Below are 22,020 nucleotides of genomic sequence, written 5' to 3'. Positions count from 1 at the left end.
TCACTTTTTGATGCAGGGATCGAAGGTCCGTAATATCATCGCTTATGTGCAGTGATTTCTCCAGATTCTCTGAACCTTTTGATGATATTACGGACCGTAGATGGTGAAATCCCTAAATTCCTTGCAATAGCTTGTTTAGAAATGTTTTTCTTAAACTGTTCAACAATTTGCTCACGCATTTGTTGACAAAGTGGTGACACTCGCCCCATCCTTGTTTGTGAATGACTGAGCATTTCATGAAAGCTGCTTTTATACCCAATCATGGCACCCACCTGTTCCCAATTAGCCTGTTCACCTGTGGGATGTTCCAAATAAGTGTTTGATGAGCATTCCTCGACTTTCTCAGTCTTTTTTGCCACTTGTGCCAGCTTTTTTGAAACATGTTTCTATTTCCGATTTACACAACGTGCCATTTTCACTGGTTTGTATTAGATTCAAATGTAATCATCAAGAATAAGGTAATACCTTTTGGAAGTAAAACGCTATGTTATGAGATCAAAATTGCAATACTACGAGAATAAAAGATTTAAAAAATAATGTCAAAATTGTATGAGTAAAAGTTGTAATTTAATGAGCAAAAGTTGTAAGATTATGAGGGAAAAGGCATGGTTTTAAGAGCAATAATGAGGACAATGTCATGATTTGAAGGGAATAAAGTTGCAATATTTCGACAATGAAGTCACACTTTTATGAAAATAATGTAATTTTGGATTATGATTTTTAAAAAAGCTATGAGAACAAAATCATAATATTAGGATAATTTAGGGTCGTGGTAGGATTAGTTGAAATATTATTGGAACATTTGAAGAATGAAGTTATAAAATTACAAGAATAAAAAGATGAATTGATGAGAAATAAATAATAATTGGTATTGATGAGTGAATGTAAATAGTTATAAGGGCCTACCTGCTCTGCTGTTATTCTGGGGGGATCGTGATGGAGTGTAACGTCCATAACCTCCCAAAGAACTGTTCGAACTTGGACTGGAGGGTCTCGGCTGACAGGGTGATTTCTCTCCATTGCCCTACAAGAACATCATTTTTAATATTTACATATATATACAGATTGAAATAATACACTTTATTTGTTGAATGTGTTTATGATTTCATTGCATTCATTTACAGGTGAAACTCCAAAAGTTTCAATATTGTGCAAAAGTTCATTCATCACATGTAAGACTAATATGTGCTGTACACTCATTACAAGCAAAGTGAGATATGGCATGCTTTTGTTTATCATTTTGATCACCATGGCCCTGAATGTGAGTGTAGAGGTGGCGACTTGTCCAGGGTGTACACCGCCTTCCGCCCGAATGCAGCTGGGATAGGCTCCAGCACTCCCCGCAACCCCGAAAGGAACAAGCGGTAGAAAATGGATGGATGGATGGGCCAGACATAGCCCTGCGGCGACTGTTATGTATGTGTGTACATTTATATGTATATATACAAACCCCGTTTCCATATGAGTTGGGAAATTGTGTTAGATGTAAATATAAACGGAATACAATGATTTGCAAATAATTTTCAACCCATATTCAATTGAATATACTACAAAGACAACATATTTGATGTTCAAACTGATAAACATTTTGTTGTTGTTGCAAATAATCATTAACTTTAGAATTTGATGCCAGCAACACGTGGCAAACAAGTTGGGAAAGGTGGCAATAAATACTGATAAAGTTGAGGAATGCTCATCAAACACTTATTTGGAACATCCCACAGTTGAACAGGCAAATTGGGAACAGGTGGGTGCCATGATTGGGTATAAAAGTAGATTCCATGAAATGCTCAGTCATTCACAAACAAGGATGGGGCGAGGGTCACCACTTTGTCAACAAATGCGTGAGCAAATTGTTGAACAGTTTAAGAAAAACCTTTCTCAACCAGCTATTGCAAGGAATTTAGGGATTTCACCATCTACGGTCCGTAATATCATCAAAAGGTTCAGAGAATCTGGAGAAATCACTGCACGTAAGCAGCTAAGCCTGTGACCTTCGATCCCTCAGGCTGTACTGCATCAACAAGCGACATCAGTGTGTAAAGGATATCACCACATGGGCTCAGGAACACTTCAGAAACCCACTGTCAGTAACTACAGTTGGTCGCTACATCTGTAAGTGCAAGTTAAAACTCTCCTATGCAAGGCGAAAACCGTTTATCAACAACACCCAGAAACGCAGTCGGCTTCGCTGGGCCTGAGCTCATCTAAGATGGACTGATACAAAGTGGAAAAGTGTTCTGTGGTCTGACAGGTCCACATTTCAAATTGTTTTTGGAAACTGTGGACGTCGTGTCCTCCGGACCAAAGAGGAAAAGAACCATCCGGATTGTTATAGGCGCAAAGTTGAAAAGCCAGCATGTGTGATGGTATGGGGGTGTATTAGTGCCCAAGACATGGGTAACTTACACATCTGTGAAGGCGCCATTAATGCTGAAAAGTACATACAGGTTTTGGAGCAACATATGTTGCCATCCAAGCAACGTTACCATGGACGCCCCTGCTTATTTCAGCAAGACAATGCCAAGCCACGTGTTACATCAACGTGGCTTCATAGTAAAAGAGTGCGGGTACTAGACTGGCCTTCCTGTAGTCCAGCCCTGTCTCCCATTGAAAATGTGTGGCGCATTATGAAGCCTAAAATACCACAACGGAGACCCCCGGACTGTTGAACAACTTAACCTTAAGCAAGAATGGGAAAGTATTCCACCTGAAAAGCTTAAAAAATGTGTCTCCTCAGTTCCCAAACGTTTACTGAGTGTTGTTAAAAGGAAAGGCCATGTAACACAGTGGTAAAAATGCCCCTTTCCCAACTACTTTGGCACGTGTTGCAGCCATGAAATTCTAAGTTAATGATTATTTGCAACAAAAAAAAAATTTTTATGAGTTTGAACATCAAATATGTTGTCTTTGTAGTGCATTCAACTGAATATGGGTTGAAGATGATTTTCAAATCATTGTATTCCGTTTATATTTACATCTAACACAATTTCCCAACTCATATGGAAACGGGGTTTGTATATATATATATATATATATATATATATATATATATATTAAAATTGGGAAAAAAGCAAGAAGCACAATGAGATCAGCCAACAATAACTCAAGGAAACCAAATATAAATATATATACATACTGTATATAATAAATATTTGTGTGTATATACGTATATATATATATATATATATATATATATATATATATATATATATATATATATATATATATATATATATATATATATACACATACATACAGTACAGGCCAAAAGTTTGGACACACTTTCCCATTCAATGCATTTTCTTTATTTTCATGACTATTTACATTGTAGATTGTGGAGTTATGTACTTAACAAAAACAGGTGAAATAACTGAAAACATGTTTTGTATTCCAGTTTCTTCAAAATAGACACCCTTTGCTCTGATTACTGCTTTGCACACTCTTGGCATTCTCTCGATGAGCTTTAAGACGTAGTCACCTGAAATGGTTTTCACTTCACAGGTGTGCTTGAAGCTCACCGAGAGAATGCCAAGAGTGTGCAAAGCAGTAATCAGAGCAAAGGTTGGCTATTTTGAAGAAGATGTCTTCAGTTATTTCACCTTTTTTTGTGAAGTACATAACTCCACGTGTTCATTCAAAGTTTGGATGCCTTCAGTGACAATCTACAATGTAAATAGTCATGAAAATAAAGAAAACCCATTGAATGAAGAGAGGGTGTGTCCAAACTTTTGGCCTGTATTGTATGTATGTATATATATATATATATATATATATATATATATATATATATATATATATATATATATATATATATATATATATATATATATATATATATATATATATATATATATATACTGACATTTATTATATACAGTATGTATATATATTTATATTTTGTTTCCTTGAGTTATTGTTGGCTGGTGTCAACATTTTGTTTTTTTCTCATTGTGCTTCTTGCTGTTTTCCCAATTTTTGCTGGTGTTTTTTAAATATTATATTTGTAATGTGGGAAATAGGGGCCATAGGGCCAATGACAAGCGAGTCATGGGCCACGGATGGCCCCTGTGCTGTACTTTGGGCACCCCTGTTGTACAAGCTAACTGTTTAAGGCCACTATAGTCTTAGTGCTGTAGTATATTTGTTCATCCTATGGTCAGCAAGTAACATGGTTGTCTTAATTCAGCGCCATAAAATAGTAAAATCAGCCGTTCACCCGGCAGGTTTTCCCTGTGAGATAAAAGAGAGGATGAACAGGGAAGTCCTTCTTTAGCTGCCGCCTTGTTTTGTCATATATTAATTACTGCCTTTGCACAATGTTTAGTTATGTGTGTACAACAAATCAACACATAATCCGTACTTTGGAGCAATGTTCACGGACTCTAGTATTTGGCTTGTTAGCTTCCTGTCGCAGGCGAGCGATGATGGTCGTGTGAAGAGATTGATGTTGGATGTTAGAGGATGTCCGATGCTTTACAATAATCATCCTTAAAGCAGCACTGAGTAACTTTTCAACTTTCATCAAATATTTCCATAATTTTTGGGATGATACATCGACTTCCAACTAGTTCAGGGGTCGGCAACCTTTACCAGTCAAAGAGCCATTTTGACCAGTTTCACAAATTAAAGAAAACAATGGGAGTCACAAAAATCTTTTGAAATTTAAAATGAAATAACACTGCATACAAAGTTTTTTTTTTGCTTTGTGCTATGCATAAACCAAGGGTCTCAGACACGCGGCCCACACCTTAATATGAAAATTGAATGTTAGTGCGGCTTGCGGGTTTTATATGAATGGCGCTTGACAGCGTCATACTTGTCAACCCTCCCGATTTTTCCGGTAGACTACGAATTTCAGGGCAACTGTTCTCTCGAACGTGCCGTGATAGTACAGCATTTAGCACCCACTACAACCAGCGTGCCAGCCCAGCCACAACGTTGAATGGGACTTCTTCTTGCTCACGTGAGTGACAGCAAGGCATACTTGATCAGCAACCACACAGGTTACACTGACGGTGGCGGTATAAAAAACTTTAACACTCTTACTAATAATGCGCCACACTGTGAACCCACACCAAACAAGAATGACAAACACATTTCAGGAGAACATCTGCACCGTAACACAACATAAACACAACAGAACAAATACCCAGAATCCCATGCAGCCCTAACTCTTCCGGGCTCCATTATACACCCCCGCTACCAAACCCCGCCTACCTCAACCGACGCACAGAGGGGGGGGGGTTTGATCTGTGAGGGAGCAGGGTTGGGTTGGGGGCGGGGTTTGGTGGTAGCAGGGGTGTATAATGTAGCCCGGAAGAGTCAGGGCTGCATGGGATTCTGGGTATTTGTTCTGTTGTGTTTATGTTGTGTTAAGGTGCAGATGTTCTCCCGAAATGTGTTTGTCATTCTTGTTTGGTTTTGGTTCAAAGTGTGGCGCATTATTAGTAAGAGTCTTAAAGTTGTTTTATATGGCCACCGTCAGTGTAACCTGTGTGGCTGTTGACCAAGTATGCCTTGCTGTCACTTACGTGTGCAAGCAGAAGATGCATTTAACAAGAGGCTGAGCTGGCACGCTGTTTATACAGATTGTAAAGGGCGCTAAATGCTGTACCATCATGGCACACCCTTATTATTATTTTAAGGGTGAAAATCGGAGAATATTAATCCCGGGAGTTTTCTGCGAGAGGCACTGAAATCCGGAAGTCTCCCGGGAAAATCGGGGGGTCGGCAAGTATGCTGCTGAGCCGCATAAGAGTGATCAAAGAGGCGCATGCGGCTCCGGAGCCGCGGGTTGCCGACCCCTGAACTAGTTGAATGACCTGACGGAGTCTGTATCGCTTTTACTGGCACTTTGAGGAACGGGGCAAGAACCATGCCACACAAAAAAATACAAATGTGCTGACTTTGCTTTACGGCATACGTCCTTCCCCCTTTCCCCATTCGATGGGAACGCCTACGTGCAATTACTATATCATAACCTACTCAGTGGCCTAGTGGTTAGAGTGTCCGCCCTGAGATCGGTAGGTTGTGAGTTCAAACCCCGGCAGAGTCATACCAAAGACTATAAAAATGGGACCCATTACCTCCCTGCTTGGACCTCAGCATCAAGGGTTGGAATTGGGGGTTAAATCACCATAATGATTCCTGGGCGCGGCCACCGATGCTGCTCACTGCTCACCTCACCTCCCAGGGGGTGAACAAGGGGATGGGTCAAATGCAGAGGACAAATTTCACCGCATCTAGTATGTGTGTGACAATCATTGGTACCGCATTTTTCGGAGTATAAGTCGCACCTGCCGAAAATGCATAATAAAGAAGGAAAAAAACATATATAAGTCGCACTGGAGTATAAGTCGCATTTTTTGGGGAAATTTATTTGATAAAACCCAACACCAAGAATAGACTTTTGAAAGGCAATTTAAAATTAATAAAGAATAGTGAACAACAGGCTGAATAAGTGTACGTTATATGAGGCATAAATAACCAACTGAGAAGGTGCCTGGTATGTTAACGTAACATATTATGGTAAGAGTCATTCAAATAACTATAACATATAGAACATGCTATACGTTTACCAAACAATCTGTCACTCCTAATCGCTAAATCCCATGAAATCTTATACGTCTAGTCTCTTACGTGAATGAGCTAAATAATATTATTTGATATTTTACGCTAATGTGTTAATAATTTCACACATAAGTCGCTCCTGAGTATAAGTCGCACCCCAAACTATGAAAAAAAACTGCGACTTATAGTCTGAAAAATACGATATTTGAATGACACCTGTGTCATGGCCTGAGGGAGTCTGTATCGCTTTTACTGGCACTTAGCAATTTTGAGGAGGGGGGCAAGAACCATGCCACACAAAAAAGTACAAATGTGCTGACTTTGCTTTACGGCATACGTCCTTCCCCCTTTCCCCAGTCGATGGGAACGCCTACGTGCTATTACCGTATTTTTCGGACTAAAAGTCGCAGTTTTTTTCATAGTTTGGCCGGGCTCCAGTGCGACTTACCGTATTTTTCGGACTATAAGTCGCAGTTTTTTTCATAGTTTGGCCGGGCTCCAGTGCGACTTATATATGTTTTTTTCCTTCTTTATTATGCATTTTTGGCAGGTGCGACTTATACTCCGAAAAATACGGTATATATATATATTTTTTCCTTCTTTATTATGCATTTTTGGCAGGTGCGACTTATACTCCGGTGCGACTTATACTCCGAAAAATGCGGTACTGCTATCATGGCTGAAGCTCCCAAACAACCAAAGTTTTGTCAGAGAAGAGGATAAAAGAGAAAAACTGAGCCGACCCGAATAAAAGGACAGTCAGGATCAACATTGCCCCGGATTTCACTCTCTGACGTGAGCTCAAAGAGCGAGGAGGGATTTCAGACCGATGTTTTTTTATTTTTTATGTGCCTCGGGCACTTTGGGCACCCCAGCTGGCATAAACTAACTGTTATGGACACTATAGTCCTAGTACTGTAGTATATTTGTGCAGCCTCTGGTCACATAAGGCGGCGTTTTTCAACCTTTTTTTGAGCCCAGACACATTTTTTTCATTGAATAAATGCGGAGGCACACCACCTGCAGAAATCATTAAAAAACGAAACTCAGTTGACAGTAAAAAGTCATTGTTGGGTTTGACTTTAAAGCATAACCAAGCATGCATCACTATAGCTCTTGTCTCAAAGTAGGTGTACTGTCACCACCTGTCACATCACACCCTGACTTATTTTGACTTTTTTGCTGTTTTCCTGTGTGTAGTGTTTTAGTTATTGTCTTGCGCTCCTATTTTGGTGGCTTTTTCTCTTTTTTGGGTATTTTCCTGTAGCAGTTTCATGTCTTCCTTGACCGCTATTCCCCACACCTGCTTTGTTTTAGCAATCAAGAATATTTCAGTTGTTTTTATCCTTTTTTGTGGGGACATTGTTGATTGTCATGTCATGCTCGGATGTACTTTGTGGACGCCGTCTTTGCTCCACAGTAAGTCTTTGCTGTCGTCCAGCATTCTGTTTTTGTTTACTTTGTAGCCAGTTCGGTTTTAGTTTCGTTCTGCATAGCCTTCCATAAGCTTCAATGCCTTTTCTTAGGGGCACTCACCTTTTGTTTATTTTTGGCATAAGCATTAGAAAATACGACAAATCCTTGTCGTCGTATCTACAAAGCAATTAACTACCAGCTGCCACCTACTGATATGGAAGAGTATTACATGGTTACTCTGCCGAGCTCCAGACAGCACAGACACTCAACAACGGCACATAATTTGCAGATTATAATTACTGGTTAGCAAAAAATTATTTTAACCCAAATAGGTGAAATGACGGCACACCAGACTGTATCTCACGGCACACTAATGGTTGAAAAACACTGATATAAGGGACGCGAGTCAGCTTACGCCAGCACCGGAAGTCATAAAATCAGCTGTTCAGCTGGCGGTTTTTCAGCGTTTGATTAAGAAGGGATAAACGGGGAAGTCCTTCTTTAGCTGCCGCTTTGTTTCATCATATATTACTACCTTTGCACAGGTCAAAGTCTACTTTTGAATATATAAAATAAACACAAAATCAGTACTTTGGAGCAATGTTCACAGACTCTAGTATTTGGCTTGTTAGCTTCCCGTCGCAGGTGAGCGATAATGGTCATGGACTTGTTTGACGTTGGATGCTGGAAAATGACCGATGCGTTGCAACAGTCAGCCTTATTGCAATGTCGCAGCGCCATGAGTTATGACCGCGCCACGCTATGTGAGTTTGCGAGACGAGCGTGTGAAGTGTGCCGCCGTGCTCGGGGGGTGTGGTCGCGGTGTCGAGAGCCGCAATGCGTGCAGGCGTGTTCAGGGGTTAAAATGCGTGCCTGTCACTCGGCGGGTCTGTTGGTCACTCTCCGGGTGGGGGTGTCACTGATGTCATATTAATACTTATTTATGTTTCTAAAATGTTCGCGATGGACCGGTACATTGCAAAAAGTCAGTGTTCAAAAATAAGAAAAAGAAAATACAAAAATTAGGGGTATATTACTTGAACTAAGCAAAATTATCTGCCAATAGACTTTCCAAAACAAGTAAAATTAGCTAACCTCAATGAACCCCAAAATACCTTAAAATAAGTACCGTATTTTTCGGAGTATAAGTCGCACCTGCCGAAAATGCATAATAAAGAAGGAAAGAATCATATATAAGTCGCACTGGAGTATAAGTCGCATTTTTGGGGGAAACTTATTTGATAAAACCCAACACCAAGAATAGACATTTGAAAGGCAATTTAAAATAAATAAAGAATAGTGAACAACAGGCTGAATAAGTGTACGTTATATGAGGCATAAATAACCAACTGAGAAGGTGCCTGGTATGTTAACGTAACATATTATGGTAAGAGTCATTCAAATAACTATAACATATAGAACATGCTATACGTTTACCAAACAATCTGTCACTCCTAATCGCTAAATCCCATAAAATCTTTTTTGATATTTTATGGTAATGTGTTAATATTTTCACACATAAGTCGCTCCTGAGTATAAGTCGCACCCCCGGCCAAACTATGAAAAAAACTGCGACTTATAGTCCGAAAAATACAGTAATCAAAAGAGGTACTATACTCTGTTTGAAAAGTACTGGTTCCCGGGCATGACGGTGCGTCGTCATGTCGTGTCGTTGCTGGTTTTGAGAGCAGAGGAGCATGTTCGGCAGTGCACAATCACGGAGTACTTAAAAGCAGACACAGTGTGTAGACAGAAAAGGGAGAAAGGACGCATTTTGGCCTAAAAACTAATGATAAAAGTGAAGAAACGACCTCAGGAAGAGGGGCTTTAAAACATGGTGAGCTCACTAGCAGCTAACGTGTTTTAGCTACTTCTAAATCACTAATCCTCGCCTCCATGGCGACAAATAAAGTAAGTTTATTTATTTATTTTACAAGTATCATCCCTGCAGGACGAGGAATAGCTAAACATGCTTCACTACACACTGTAGGAGGATACAATAGCTAACCGCTAACAGCAAGCTAGCATGCCTGAATGTAAACAAATGCCATGGGTGGATCTACACCTGACATCCACTGTAATGATACCAAGTACAACAGCGTATCTAGTCGATACTACTCTGGTTACATCAATAATAAATCCCATGAAATCTTATACGTCTAGTCTCTTACGTGAATGAGCTAAATAATATTATTTGATATTTTACGGTAATGTGTTAATAATTTCATACATAGGTCGCTCCTGAGTATAAGTCGCACCCCCGGCCAAACTATGAAAAAAACTGCGACTTATAGTCCGAAAAATACGGTATATTCTCACTAATAACAAGTGCACTTTTCTTGGTTGAAAAACAAATATGAGACCTTTTTTGCTCAATATGTTGAAAAATATTCTTAAATGAAGTAAATGCTAGTGCAATTATCTTGACATAATGATATGCGCTCGGCATTACATTTCTTGAAAGCAGCAAACTTATACTAAAAACGAGTTTATTGTTCTTAATGGAAAGGCAACAAGGCAACCGCTTGTTACTCTCGGGGTCTCCTAGCCGCTCAGGCAAACCATATGATCTAAAAATGCATTTTTCCATTGATAACATGACATCATCACGCCAAGTGCGTGCTCTTTAAGTCAATTAGTGCGCATATATACAGCCCAGCCCCCAGCCAAATTTTTTTTAATTGTAATTTCTAATAATTTCCTTGAATGTGCATGAACTATTTCTGTTCAAAATAGTTAGAAATGTCACATGTTAAATGTTTAAATATTAACTGTCTGTTTACTGTACTGTGCCAACTGTACTACTATATGAGTACGGGGTTTTCTATTGTTTCATTGAAAATAAAACAGCAAAGTCCATTTGGCTGTCATCCGTTTTAATTATGAGACATAATTGTGTCAAAGTCTTTTTTTTTTCATGCTTGAAATAAGAAATTATTACTTTAAAAAAAGTAGTTCTATACTCGTGAGTGTTGATGACACAGCTTTGCAACAGTTGATATTCTACAAACCCCGTTTCCATATGAGTTGGGAAATTGTGTTTGATGTAAATATAAAAGGAATACAATGATTTGCAAATCTTTTTTTTTTTTTTTGCAAATAATCATTAACTTTAGAATTTGATGCCAGCAACACGTGACAAAGAAGTTGGGAAAGGTGGCAATAAATACTGATAAAGTTGAGGAATGCTCATCAAACACTTATTTGGAACATCCCACAGGTGTGCAGGCTAATTGGGAACAGGTGGGTGCCATGATTGGGTACAAAAACAGCTTCCCAAAAAATGCTCAGTCTTTCACAAGAAAGGATGGGGCGAGGTACACCCCTTTGTCCACAACTGCGTGAGCAAATAGTCAAACAGTTTAAGAACAACGTTTCTCAAAGTGCAATTGCAAGAAATTTAGGGATTTCAACATCTACGGTCCATAATATCATCAAAAGGTTCAGAGAATCTGGAGAAATCACTCCACGTAAGCGGCATGGCCGGAAACCAACATTGAATGACCGTGACCTTCGATCCCTCAGACGGCACTGTATCAAAAACCGACATCAATCTCTAAAGGATATCACCACATGGGCTCAGGAACACTTCGGAAAACCACTGTCAGTAACTACAGTTGGTCGCTACATCTGTAAGTGCAAGTTAAAGCTCTACTATGCAAAGCGAAAGCCATTTATCAACAACATCCAGAAACGCCGGATGATTCTCTGGGCCCGAGAATCATCTCTCGGGCCCAGAGATGATTCTCTGGGCCCGAGATCATCTAAGATAGACTCATGCAAAGTGGAAAAGTGTTCTGTGGTCTGATGAGTCCACATTTCAAATTGTTTTTGGAAATATTCGACATCGTGTCATCCGGACCAAAGGGGAAGCGAACCCTCCAGACTGTTATTGACGCAAAGTTCAAAAGCCAGCATCTGTGATGGTATGGGGGTGCATTAGTGCTCAAGGCATGGGTAACTTACACATCTGTGAAGGCGCCATTAATGCTGAAAGGTACATACAGGTTTTGGAACAACATATGCTGCCATCTAAGCGCCGTCTTTTTCATGGACGCCCCTGCTTATTTCAGCAAGACAATGCCAAGCCACATTCAGCACGTGTTACAAAAAAGAGTGCGGGTACTTTCCTGGCCCACCTGCAGTCCAGACCTGTCTCCCATCGAAAATGTGTGGCGCATTATGAAGCGTAAAATACGACAGCGGAGACCCCGGACTGTTGAACGACTGAAGCTCTACATAAAACAAGAATGGGAAAGAATTCCACTTTCAAAGCTTCAACAATTAGTTTCCTCAGTTCCCAATCGTTTATTGAGTGTTGTTAAAAGGAAAGGCCATGTAACACAGTGGTGAACATGCCCTTTCCCAACTACTTTGGCACGTGTTGCAGCCATGAAATTCTATGTTAATTATTATTTGCAAAAAAAAAAAAAGTTTATGAGTTTGAACATCAAATATGTTGTCTTTGTAGCATATTCAACTGAATATGGGTTGAAAATGATTTGCAAATCATTGTATTCCGTTTATATTTACATGTAACACAATCTCCCAACTCATATGGAAACGGGGTTAAAGGTGTGGGTTAAATATAAGCTCTGCTTCTTCCGACTACTTTTCGGACATTCTGCATATGTAAACATGTTGTGTTCAGTGAGCCTGGGACAAATACATCATATCATGCCATTTTAGGAAACAATGCACTATTACAAGAACAAAACAAGTTTTTCTATTTAACAAGGATGTCATAAGGGGAAAATATTGGAGTCTTATGGGAGAATATACAACTTTCTTCTTATAACATTTTACGACAACAAAGCTGTCATTTTATGAGAAGTTTAATATTCTGAAGTGGTAAAAGTGAGCATGTACCTGGCTGTACTGCGGGCTTTCTTGGGCCGGGTAGCTGACATAGGGCGAGTATGACAGCATGTCCGGCCGCTCGATGTTGTAGATGGCCTTGATTTTTGGCAGGGCCGCCAGGTCTTTGTAGTCCAGCATCTCCTCTCCTAGCTTAGCCTGGCAATGTCAAAGATAAAACCAAAATCAAAGTCAACATACTTCACATTACGACTTATTGTCTTACATAAATGACCCGATTTGGTGATCCCGATGTGCTGGATGCCGGGACGGACGTGATGCTTTCCGATGAAGTCCTGGTCACCTGAAATCACAAGCGCAGGACTCAATTATGTCCAGGTCTCGGCAGTGGTTCTCCGGCGATCCGGTCTTTGGTTGCCAAGTGGATTTTTTGGGGTAGCTCCTCTTGAAGGTAGTTTCTTCTGGAGAAAAGCGACCACTCGCCCAAATCTACCTCAAGTCTACGTCCTGGTTATAGACCTTGGAGGTAGTCCTGCTGGTGGACTGATGTAAGGGTGCATGTCCATGAGTCCACCTGGAACCAGGACATTCTAGTTTGCAGCTCAAGACCACGGACAAGGAGGGAGGAATCAGTCCTTGCAGAATATAGGGGGAGATCTTTGGGAAAAGTGGTTGAGTCTAGTCCTGATAGCAACCCCAAAACATCGTGGACAACATTGGTACGCCTTGTGAGACTTGACAGGTAGCAGAAATCCAGAAACCAAGGACATGTTCTGTCACTGAAGCTGAGGATACGTTGGAAAACATTCTTAGTTTGAGTAAGGGAGAAAACTAGCATTAGCGCTTACAATCACAATGAGCTTGGTTAATATGCAGGTAACAACATATCAATGGAGTATTATTAGCAAACAACATATAAATGGAGTATTGTTAGCAAACAACATATACATGGAGTATTGTTAGCAAACAACATATACATGGAGTATTGTTAGCAAACAACATATCAATGGAGTATTATTAGCAAACAAAATATCAATGGAGTATTGTTAGCAAACAACATATCAATGGAGTATTGTTAGCAAACAACATATCAATGGAGTATTGTTAGCAAACAACATATACATGGAGTATTGCTAGCAAACAACATATACATGGAGTATTGTTAGCAAACAACATATCAATGGAGTATTATTAGCAAACAACATATCAATGGAGTATTGTTAGCAAACAACATATCAATGGAGTATTGTTAGCAAACAACATATCAATGGAGTATTGTTAGCAAACAACATATCAATGGAGTATTGTTAGCAAACAACATATCCATGGAGTATTGTTAGCAAACAACATATCAATGGAGTATTGTTAGCAAACAACATATCAATGGAGTATTGTTAGCAAACAACATATCAATGGAGTATTGTTAGCAAACAACATATCAATGGAGTATTGTTAGCAAACAACATATGAATGGAGTATTGTTAGCAAACAACATATAAATGGAGTATTGTTAGCAAACAACATATACATGGAGTATTGTTAACAAACAACATATACATGAAGTATTGTTAGCAAACAACATATACACAAAGTATTGTTAGCAAACAATATATAAATGGAGTATTGTTAGCAAACAACATATACATGGAGTATTGTTAGCAAACAAAATATACATGTAGTATTGTTAGCAAATAACATATAATGGAGTATTGTTAGCAAACAACATATATATGGCGTATTGTTAGCAAACAACATATACATGAAGTATTGTTAGCAAATAACATATACATGGAGTATTGTTAGCAAACAACATTTACATGGAGTATTGTTAGCAAACAACATTTATATGGAGTATTGTTAGCAAACAACATATACAAGGAGTATTGTTAGCAAAAACATATACATGGAGTATTGTTAGCAAATAACAAATAAATGGAGTATTGTTAGCAAATAACAAATAAATGGAGTATTGTTAGCAAACAACATATACATGGAGTATTGCTAGCAAACAACATATACATGGAGTATTGTTAGCAAATAACATACACGGAGTATTGTTAGCAAACAACATATACATGGAGTATTGTTAGCAAATAACAAATACATGGAGTATTGTTAGCAAATAACATATACATGGAGTATTGTTAGCAAACAACATATACATGGAGTATTGTTAGCAAACAACATATACATGGAGTATTGTTAGCAAATAACATATACATGGAGTATTGTTAGTAAATAACATATACATGGAGTATTGTTAGCAAACAACATATACATGGAGTATTGTTAACAAACATATACATGAAGTATTGTTAGCAAATAACATATACATGGAGTATTGTTAGCAAACAACATATACATGGAGTATTGTTAGCAAACAACATAAAAATGGGAGTATTGTTGGCAAACAACATATACATGGAATATTGTTAGCAAACAACTTATACATGGAGTATTGTTAGCAAACAAGATATGAATGGAGTATTGTTAGTAAACAACATGAATGGCGTATTGTTAGTAAACAACATATCAAATACTCCATTTATATGTTGTTGACAAACAACATATAAATGGAGTATTGTTAGCAAACAACATATGGATGGAGTATTATATATGAATGGAGTATTGTTAGTAAACAACATATAAATGAAGTATTGTTAGCAAACAACATATGGATGGAGTATTGTTAGCAAACAACATAAACATGGAGTATTGTTAGCAGTTTTTAGAATGCTTTATGGGCGGAATAGATGACTCCCCATTCCCTGCATTGTTAGCCGCCTCCTGCTCGCTGGTTTTCACTATTTAGAACGCACAGAACAGAGAATAGACATGCTCGCTCCTACGGTCTTGGTAGGGATTATGGACTCTGCCAAGAATACCTTTAGTTCTGGCGCATCAAGGGGTTTTGGGGTAAACAATTGTCCCATATGAGGTCAACAATTGTAATATGGTCCCCTTACCTTACTCTTCTCTTCCTGCTTGGCTGCTTGCCTGCAAGGAGGGTGCCAGATGCAGGAACCTAAAGAAGATGATGAAATAGAGTTAAAGGTTGACAGTTTGACCCTGGAACAGACTATTATTGTTCCTACTACCTTGGAGGTACATCTCTTCTCCTTCTGCAAACATCTGCTCGCAGCGAGCACAGCGGGCACACGACGGATGGTAATGCTTCTCTCCGGCCTGAAGGGACGTGAGACATACAAAATACATTCACTTTTTCTTCATGAAGACAACCATAGAACAGGAAATTAAACATATAAATCTTCTGCAAGACTTCAGCTCACTTATTCCGCACCTAAACCATACACTTTGAGCCTGATCTATGCATGTTAATTAAATGATGGACACATAATAATATTTAGTTTATGATTTTATCATTTGTTTTATTCTTTTTCATCATGATAAATAAGCCTCTGCCTCACCTGCCTACCTTGACTGCACGTCGACGGTAATAGCGTTCATGCTCTGTGCAATCACTGCGCCCAGGAAAGGTAGGTAGGTAGGTCTTTATTGTCATTGCACAAGTACAAACCCCGTTTCCATATGAGTTGGGAAATTGTGTTAGATGTAAATATAAACGGAATACAATGATTTGCAAATCCTTTTCAACCCATATTCAATTGAATGCACTAAAAGACAAGACATTTGATGTTCAAACTCATAAACTTTATTTTTATTTTGCAAATAATAATTAACTTAGAATTTCATGGCTGCAACACGTGCCAAAGTAGTTGGGAAAGGGCATGTTCACTACTGTGTTACATGGCCTTTCCTTTTAACAACACTCAGTAAATGTTTGGGAACTGAGGAGACACATTTTTTAAGCTTCTCAGGTGGAATTCTTTCCCATTCTTGCTTGATGTACAGCTTAAGTTGTTCAACAGTCCGGGGGTCTCCGTTGTGGTATTTTAGGCTTCATAATGCGCCACACATTTTCAATGGGAGACAGGTCTGGACTACAGGCAGGCCAGTCTAGTACCCGCACTCTTTTACTATGAAGCCACGTTGATGTAACACGTGGCTTGGCATTGTCTTGCTGAAATAAGCAGGGGCGTCAATGAAAAAGACGTTGCTTGGATGGCAACATATGTTGCTCCAAAACCTGTATGTACCTTTCAGCATTAATGGCGCCTTCACAGATGTGTAAGTTACCCATGTCTTGGGCACTAATACACCCCCATACCATCACAGATGCTGGTTTTTCAACTTTGTGCCTGTAACAATCCGGATGGTTATTTTCCTCTTTGGTCCGGATGACACGACGTCCACAGTTTTCAAAAACAATTTGAAATGTGAACTCGTTAGACCACAGAACACTTTTCCACTTTGTGTCAGTCCATCTTAGATGAGCTCAGGCCCAGCAAAGCCGACGGCGTTTCTGGGTGTTGTTGATAAACGGGTTTTGCCTTGCATAGGAGAGTTTTAACTTGCACTTACAGATGTAGCAACCAACTGTAGTTACTGACAGTGGGTTTCTGAAGTGTTCCTGAGCCCATGTGGTGATATCCTTTACACACTGATGTCGTTTGTTGATGCAGTACAGCCTGAGCGATCGAAGGTCACGGGCTTAGCTGCTTACGTGCAGTGATTTCTCCAGATTCTCTGAACCCTTTGATGATATTACGGACCGTAGATGGTGAAATCCCTAAATTCCTTGCAATAGCTGGTTGAGAAAGGTTTTTCTTAAACTGTTCAACAATTTGTTCACGCATTTGTTGACAAAGTGGTGACCCTCGCCCCATCCTTGTTTGTGAATGACTGAGCATTTCCTGGAATCTAATTTTATATCATGGCACCCACTTGTTCCCAATATGCCTGCACACCTGTGGGATGTTCCAAATAAGTGTTTGATGAGCATTCCTAAACTTTATCAGTATTTATTGCCACCTTTCCCAACTTCTCTGTCACGTGTTGCTGGCATCAAATTCTAAAGTTAATGATTATTTGCAAAATTTTTTTTTTTTTATCAGTTTGAACATCAAATATGTTGTCTTTGTAGCATATTCAACTGAATATGGGTTGAAAAGGATTTGCAAATCATTGTATTCCGTTTATATTTACATCTAGCACAATTTCGCAACTCATATGGAAACGGGGTTTGTACAGTGGTCATACTCAAAGTCCTCATGTGTCCAGGGACATATTTCCTGAGTTTATGAACATAATATACATTTTTAAAAAAGGAAAACAATTTTGTGACGATAAAAAATATTGATGTAACCAGAGTAGTATCGACTAGATATGCTGTTGTACTTGGTATCATTACAGTGGATGTCAGGTGTAGATCCACCCAATCGACCATTGGCTGCTTGAAAAAGTGATAACTGAGGATAAAGTTGTAATGTTTGGAGAAAAAAGGTCAATGAAGAATGTCCTTCAATTTTATAGTAATAAAGTCACGGGAAAAAGCTGTAATATGAAGAAAGTGGTAATTGTATGACAAAAAGATTTTGTGAGCAATAAGTCGCAGTTTTATGACAATAATGATGCAATTTTATGGGAAAAGTCGCAATTTATTAAGAAAATTATGAGAAAACTATGCCGTTTTGTGAGGAAAAAAGATGCAATTTTATGAGAAATAAGTACCGTATTTTTAGCACTATAAGTCGCAGTTTTTTTCATAGTTTGGCCGGGGGTGCGACTTATACTCAGGAGCGACTTATGTGTGAAATTATTAACACATTAGCGTAAAATATCAAATAATATTATTTAGCTCATTCACGTAAGAGACTAGACGTATAAGATTTCATGGGATTTAGCGATTAGGAGTGACAGATTGTTTGGTAAACGTATAGCATGTTCTATATGTTATAGTTATTTGAATGACTCTTACCATAATATGTTACGTTAACATACCAGGCACCTTCTCAGTTGGTTATTTATGCCTCATATAACGTACACTTATTCAGCCTGTTGTTCACTATTCTTTATTTATTTTAAATTGCCTTTCAAATGTCTATTCTTGGTGTTGGGTTTTATCAAATAAATTTCCCCCAAAAATGCGACTTATACTCCAGTGCGACTTACCGTATTTTTCGGACTATAAGTCGCAGTTTTTTTTCATAGTTTGGCCGGGCTCCAGTGCGATTTATATGTTTTTTTCCTTCTTTATTATGCATTTTCGGCCGGTGCGACTTATACTCCAGAGCGACTTATACTCCGAAAATACGGTATATATGTTTTTTTCCTTCTTTATTATGCATTTTCAGCCAGTGCGACTTATACTCCGGTGCGACTTATACTCCAAAAAAATACGGCATATATGTTTTTTTCCTTCTTATTATGCATTTTCGGCCAGTGTGACTTATACTCCGGTGCGACTTATACTCCGAAAAATACGGTATATATGTTTTTTCCCTTCTTTATTATGCATTTTCGGCAGGTGCGACTTATACTCCGGTGCGACTTATACTCCGAAAAATACGGTATATATGTTTTTTCCCTTCTTTATTATGCATTTTCAGCCGGTGCGACTTATACTCCGGTGCGACTTATACTCCAAAAAATACGGCATATATGTTTTTTTCCTTCTTATTATGCATTTTCGGCCAGTGTGACTTATACTCCGGTGCGACTTATACTCCGAAAAATACGGTATATATGTTTTTTCCCTTCTTTATTATGCATTTTCGGCAGGTGCGACTTATACTCCGGTGCGACTTATACTCCGAAAAATACGGTATATATGTTTTTTCCTTCTTTATTATGCATTTTCAGCCGGTGCGACTTATACTCCGGTGCGACTTATACTCCGGTGCGACTTATACTCCAAAAAATACGGCATATATGTTTTTTTCCTTCTTATTATGCATTTTCGGCCAGTGCGACTTATACTCCGGTGCGACTTATACTCCGAAAAATACGGTATATATGTTTTTTCCCTTCTTTATTATGCATTTTCGGCCGGTGCGGCTTATACTCCGGTGCGACTTATACTCCAAAAAATACGGTATATATATTTTTTTCTTTCTTTATTATGCATTTTCGGCCGGTGCGACTTATACTCCGGTGCGACTTATACTCCAAAAAATGCGGTATATATGTTTTTTTCCTTCTTTATTATGCATTTTCGGCCGGTGCGACTTATACTCCGGTGCGGCTTATACTCCGAAAAATACGGTATATATGTTTTTTTCCTTCTTTATTATGCATTTTCGGCCAGTGCGACTTATACTCCGGTGCGGCTTATACTCCGAAAAATACGGTATATATGTTTTTTTCCTTCTTTATTATGCATTTTCGGCCGGTGCGGCTTATACTCCGGTGCGACTTATACTCCGAAAAATACGGTATATATGTTTTTTTCCTTCTTTATTATGCATTTTCGGCAGGTGCAACTTATACTCCGGTGCGACTTATACTCCGAAAAATACGGTATATATGTTTTTTTCCTTCTTTATTATGCATTTTCGGCCGGTGCGACTTATACTCCGAAAAATTCAGAAATTAGTACCACGATACTATACTAGAACCGGTATACCGTACAACCCTAACCAGATGTTTTATTTTCTTGATGTGTTGTACTTCCTGTCCATCTCTAGTCATCTGTCAGGGGCCTTGCTTCGACACTGGGTAAAAATAGAAGCCTAGTGTAGTTGCTCCGGAGAGTGTTGGAGATAAGCAAGTTCCACTGTGCAGCGTAAGCGGACACCACAGACACCTCCATAATATCAATCTAATCCTCCCTATTGGCTTTCCCGTCTTCAAAACGGATACGACTCATCTGGGTCCCAGGCCGTTGCGACCTGGCAGGCAACGACCCTGCCGATGAACAAGCTAAGCTCGGCTCCTCTCTCCCCCCAAAATGACAACCAACTCGATCGATCAACTCGCCATGCAATCATCCATAGTAGATGCCTCCTTCCCCCCTTCCAACCATCTCCGTCTCATCTCCCTAACATTCCACAAACCCTAACCCACGAGTGGGTTTTGTAATTATTCATGAATACCTCCAGAACTTTCCCAGTGATGTACTTCTTGCAGCTCTCACACTGGATGCCGAACATGGCATGGTAGTCCATCTCGCAGTAGGGGATCCCATCCCTGGTGTCGATAACAAGGAAAATACCAGCACAGGTTAGCCAACTTTGACTTGGACTCATGTAAATATAAAACCCAAAACCAGTGAAGTTGGCACGTTTTGTAAATGGTAAATAAAAACAGAATACAATGATTTGCAAATCCTTTCCAATTTATATTCAACTATATTACACTGTAAAGACAAGATATTTAATGTTCGAACTGAGAAACTTATTTTTCTTTTTGCAAATAATCATTAACTTAGAATTTAATGGCAGCAACACATTGCAAAAAAGTTGGCACAGGGGCATTTTTACCACTGTGTTACATGGCCTTTCCTTTTAACAACACTCAGTAAATGTTTGGGAACTGAGGAGACCAATTTTTGAAGCTTTTCAGGTGGAATTCTTTCCCATTCTTGCTTGATGTACAGCTTAAGTTGTTCAACAGTCCGGGGTCTCAGTTGTCATATTTTAGGCTTCATAATGTGCCACACATTTTCAATGGGAGACAGGTCTGGACTACAGGCAGGCCAGTCTACTACCCGCACTCTTTTACTACGAAGCCACGCTGTTTTAACACGTGTAGAATGTGGCTTGGCATTGTCTTGCTGAAATAAGCAGGGGCGCCCATGATAACGTTGCTTGGATGGCGCTCCAAAACCTGTATGTACCTTTCAGCATTAATGATGCCTTCGCAGATGTGTAAGTTACCCATGTCTTGGGCACTAATACACCCCCATACCATCACAGATGCTGGTTTTTGAACTTTTTGCCTATAACAATCCGGATGGTTCTTTTCCTCTTTGGTCCGGAGGACACGACGTCCACAGTTTCCAAAAACAGTTTGAAATGTGGACTCGTCTGACCACAGAACACTTTTCCACTTTGCATCAGTCCATCTTAGATGAGCTTGGGCCCAGCAAAGACGGCGGCGTTTCTGGGTGCTGTTGATAAATGGCTTTCGCTTTGCATAGTAGAGTTTTAACTTGCACTTACAGATGTAGCAACCAACTGTAGTTACTGACAGTGGTTTTCTGAAGTGTTCCTGAGCCCATGTGGTGATGTCCTTTACACACTGATGTGATGTCGAGCTGAAACGATTCTTCGAGTAACTCGAGTAATTCGATTACAAAATATATTAGAGGAATTTCTGCTGCCTCGAGGCGTCGTTAAGTTTTTTTTTACG

The 22,020-nt window shown here is 39.2% G+C and overlaps 1 protein-coding gene across 4 annotated transcripts in view; it reads right to left on the bottom strand.

The window, feature by feature from the left end:
* The window catches only part of ablim2 (actin binding LIM protein family, member 2), a 150,580-nt gene that overhangs the window by 42,347 nt on the left and 86,213 nt on the right, over positions 1-22,020 (bottom strand). For all 4 annotated transcript variants that reach the window (XM_072913157.1, XM_072913158.1, XM_072913159.1 and 1 more), the window contains 6 exons: positions 20,763-20,856; positions 15,906-15,993; positions 15,774-15,832; positions 13,073-13,150; positions 12,859-13,005; positions 907-1,024 (listed from right to left, as the gene is read on the bottom strand). In XM_072913157.1, coding sequence (XP_072769258.1) covers positions 907-1,024; positions 12,859-13,005; positions 13,073-13,150; positions 15,774-15,832; positions 15,906-15,993; positions 20,763-20,856 — 584 coding nt within the window. The remainder of the gene's footprint in view (positions 1-906; positions 1,025-12,858; positions 13,006-13,072; positions 13,151-15,773; positions 15,833-15,905; positions 15,994-20,762; positions 20,857-22,020) is intronic.

This window comes from Nerophis lumbriciformis, linkage group LG05, assembly GCF_033978685.3.
Source record: "Nerophis lumbriciformis linkage group LG05, RoL_Nlum_v2.1, whole genome shotgun sequence".
In the NCBI taxonomy this organism is placed as follows: domain Eukaryota; kingdom Metazoa; phylum Chordata; class Actinopteri; order Syngnathiformes; family Syngnathidae; genus Nerophis; species Nerophis lumbriciformis.
This window is presented reverse-complemented; position numbering and strand designations above follow the sequence as displayed.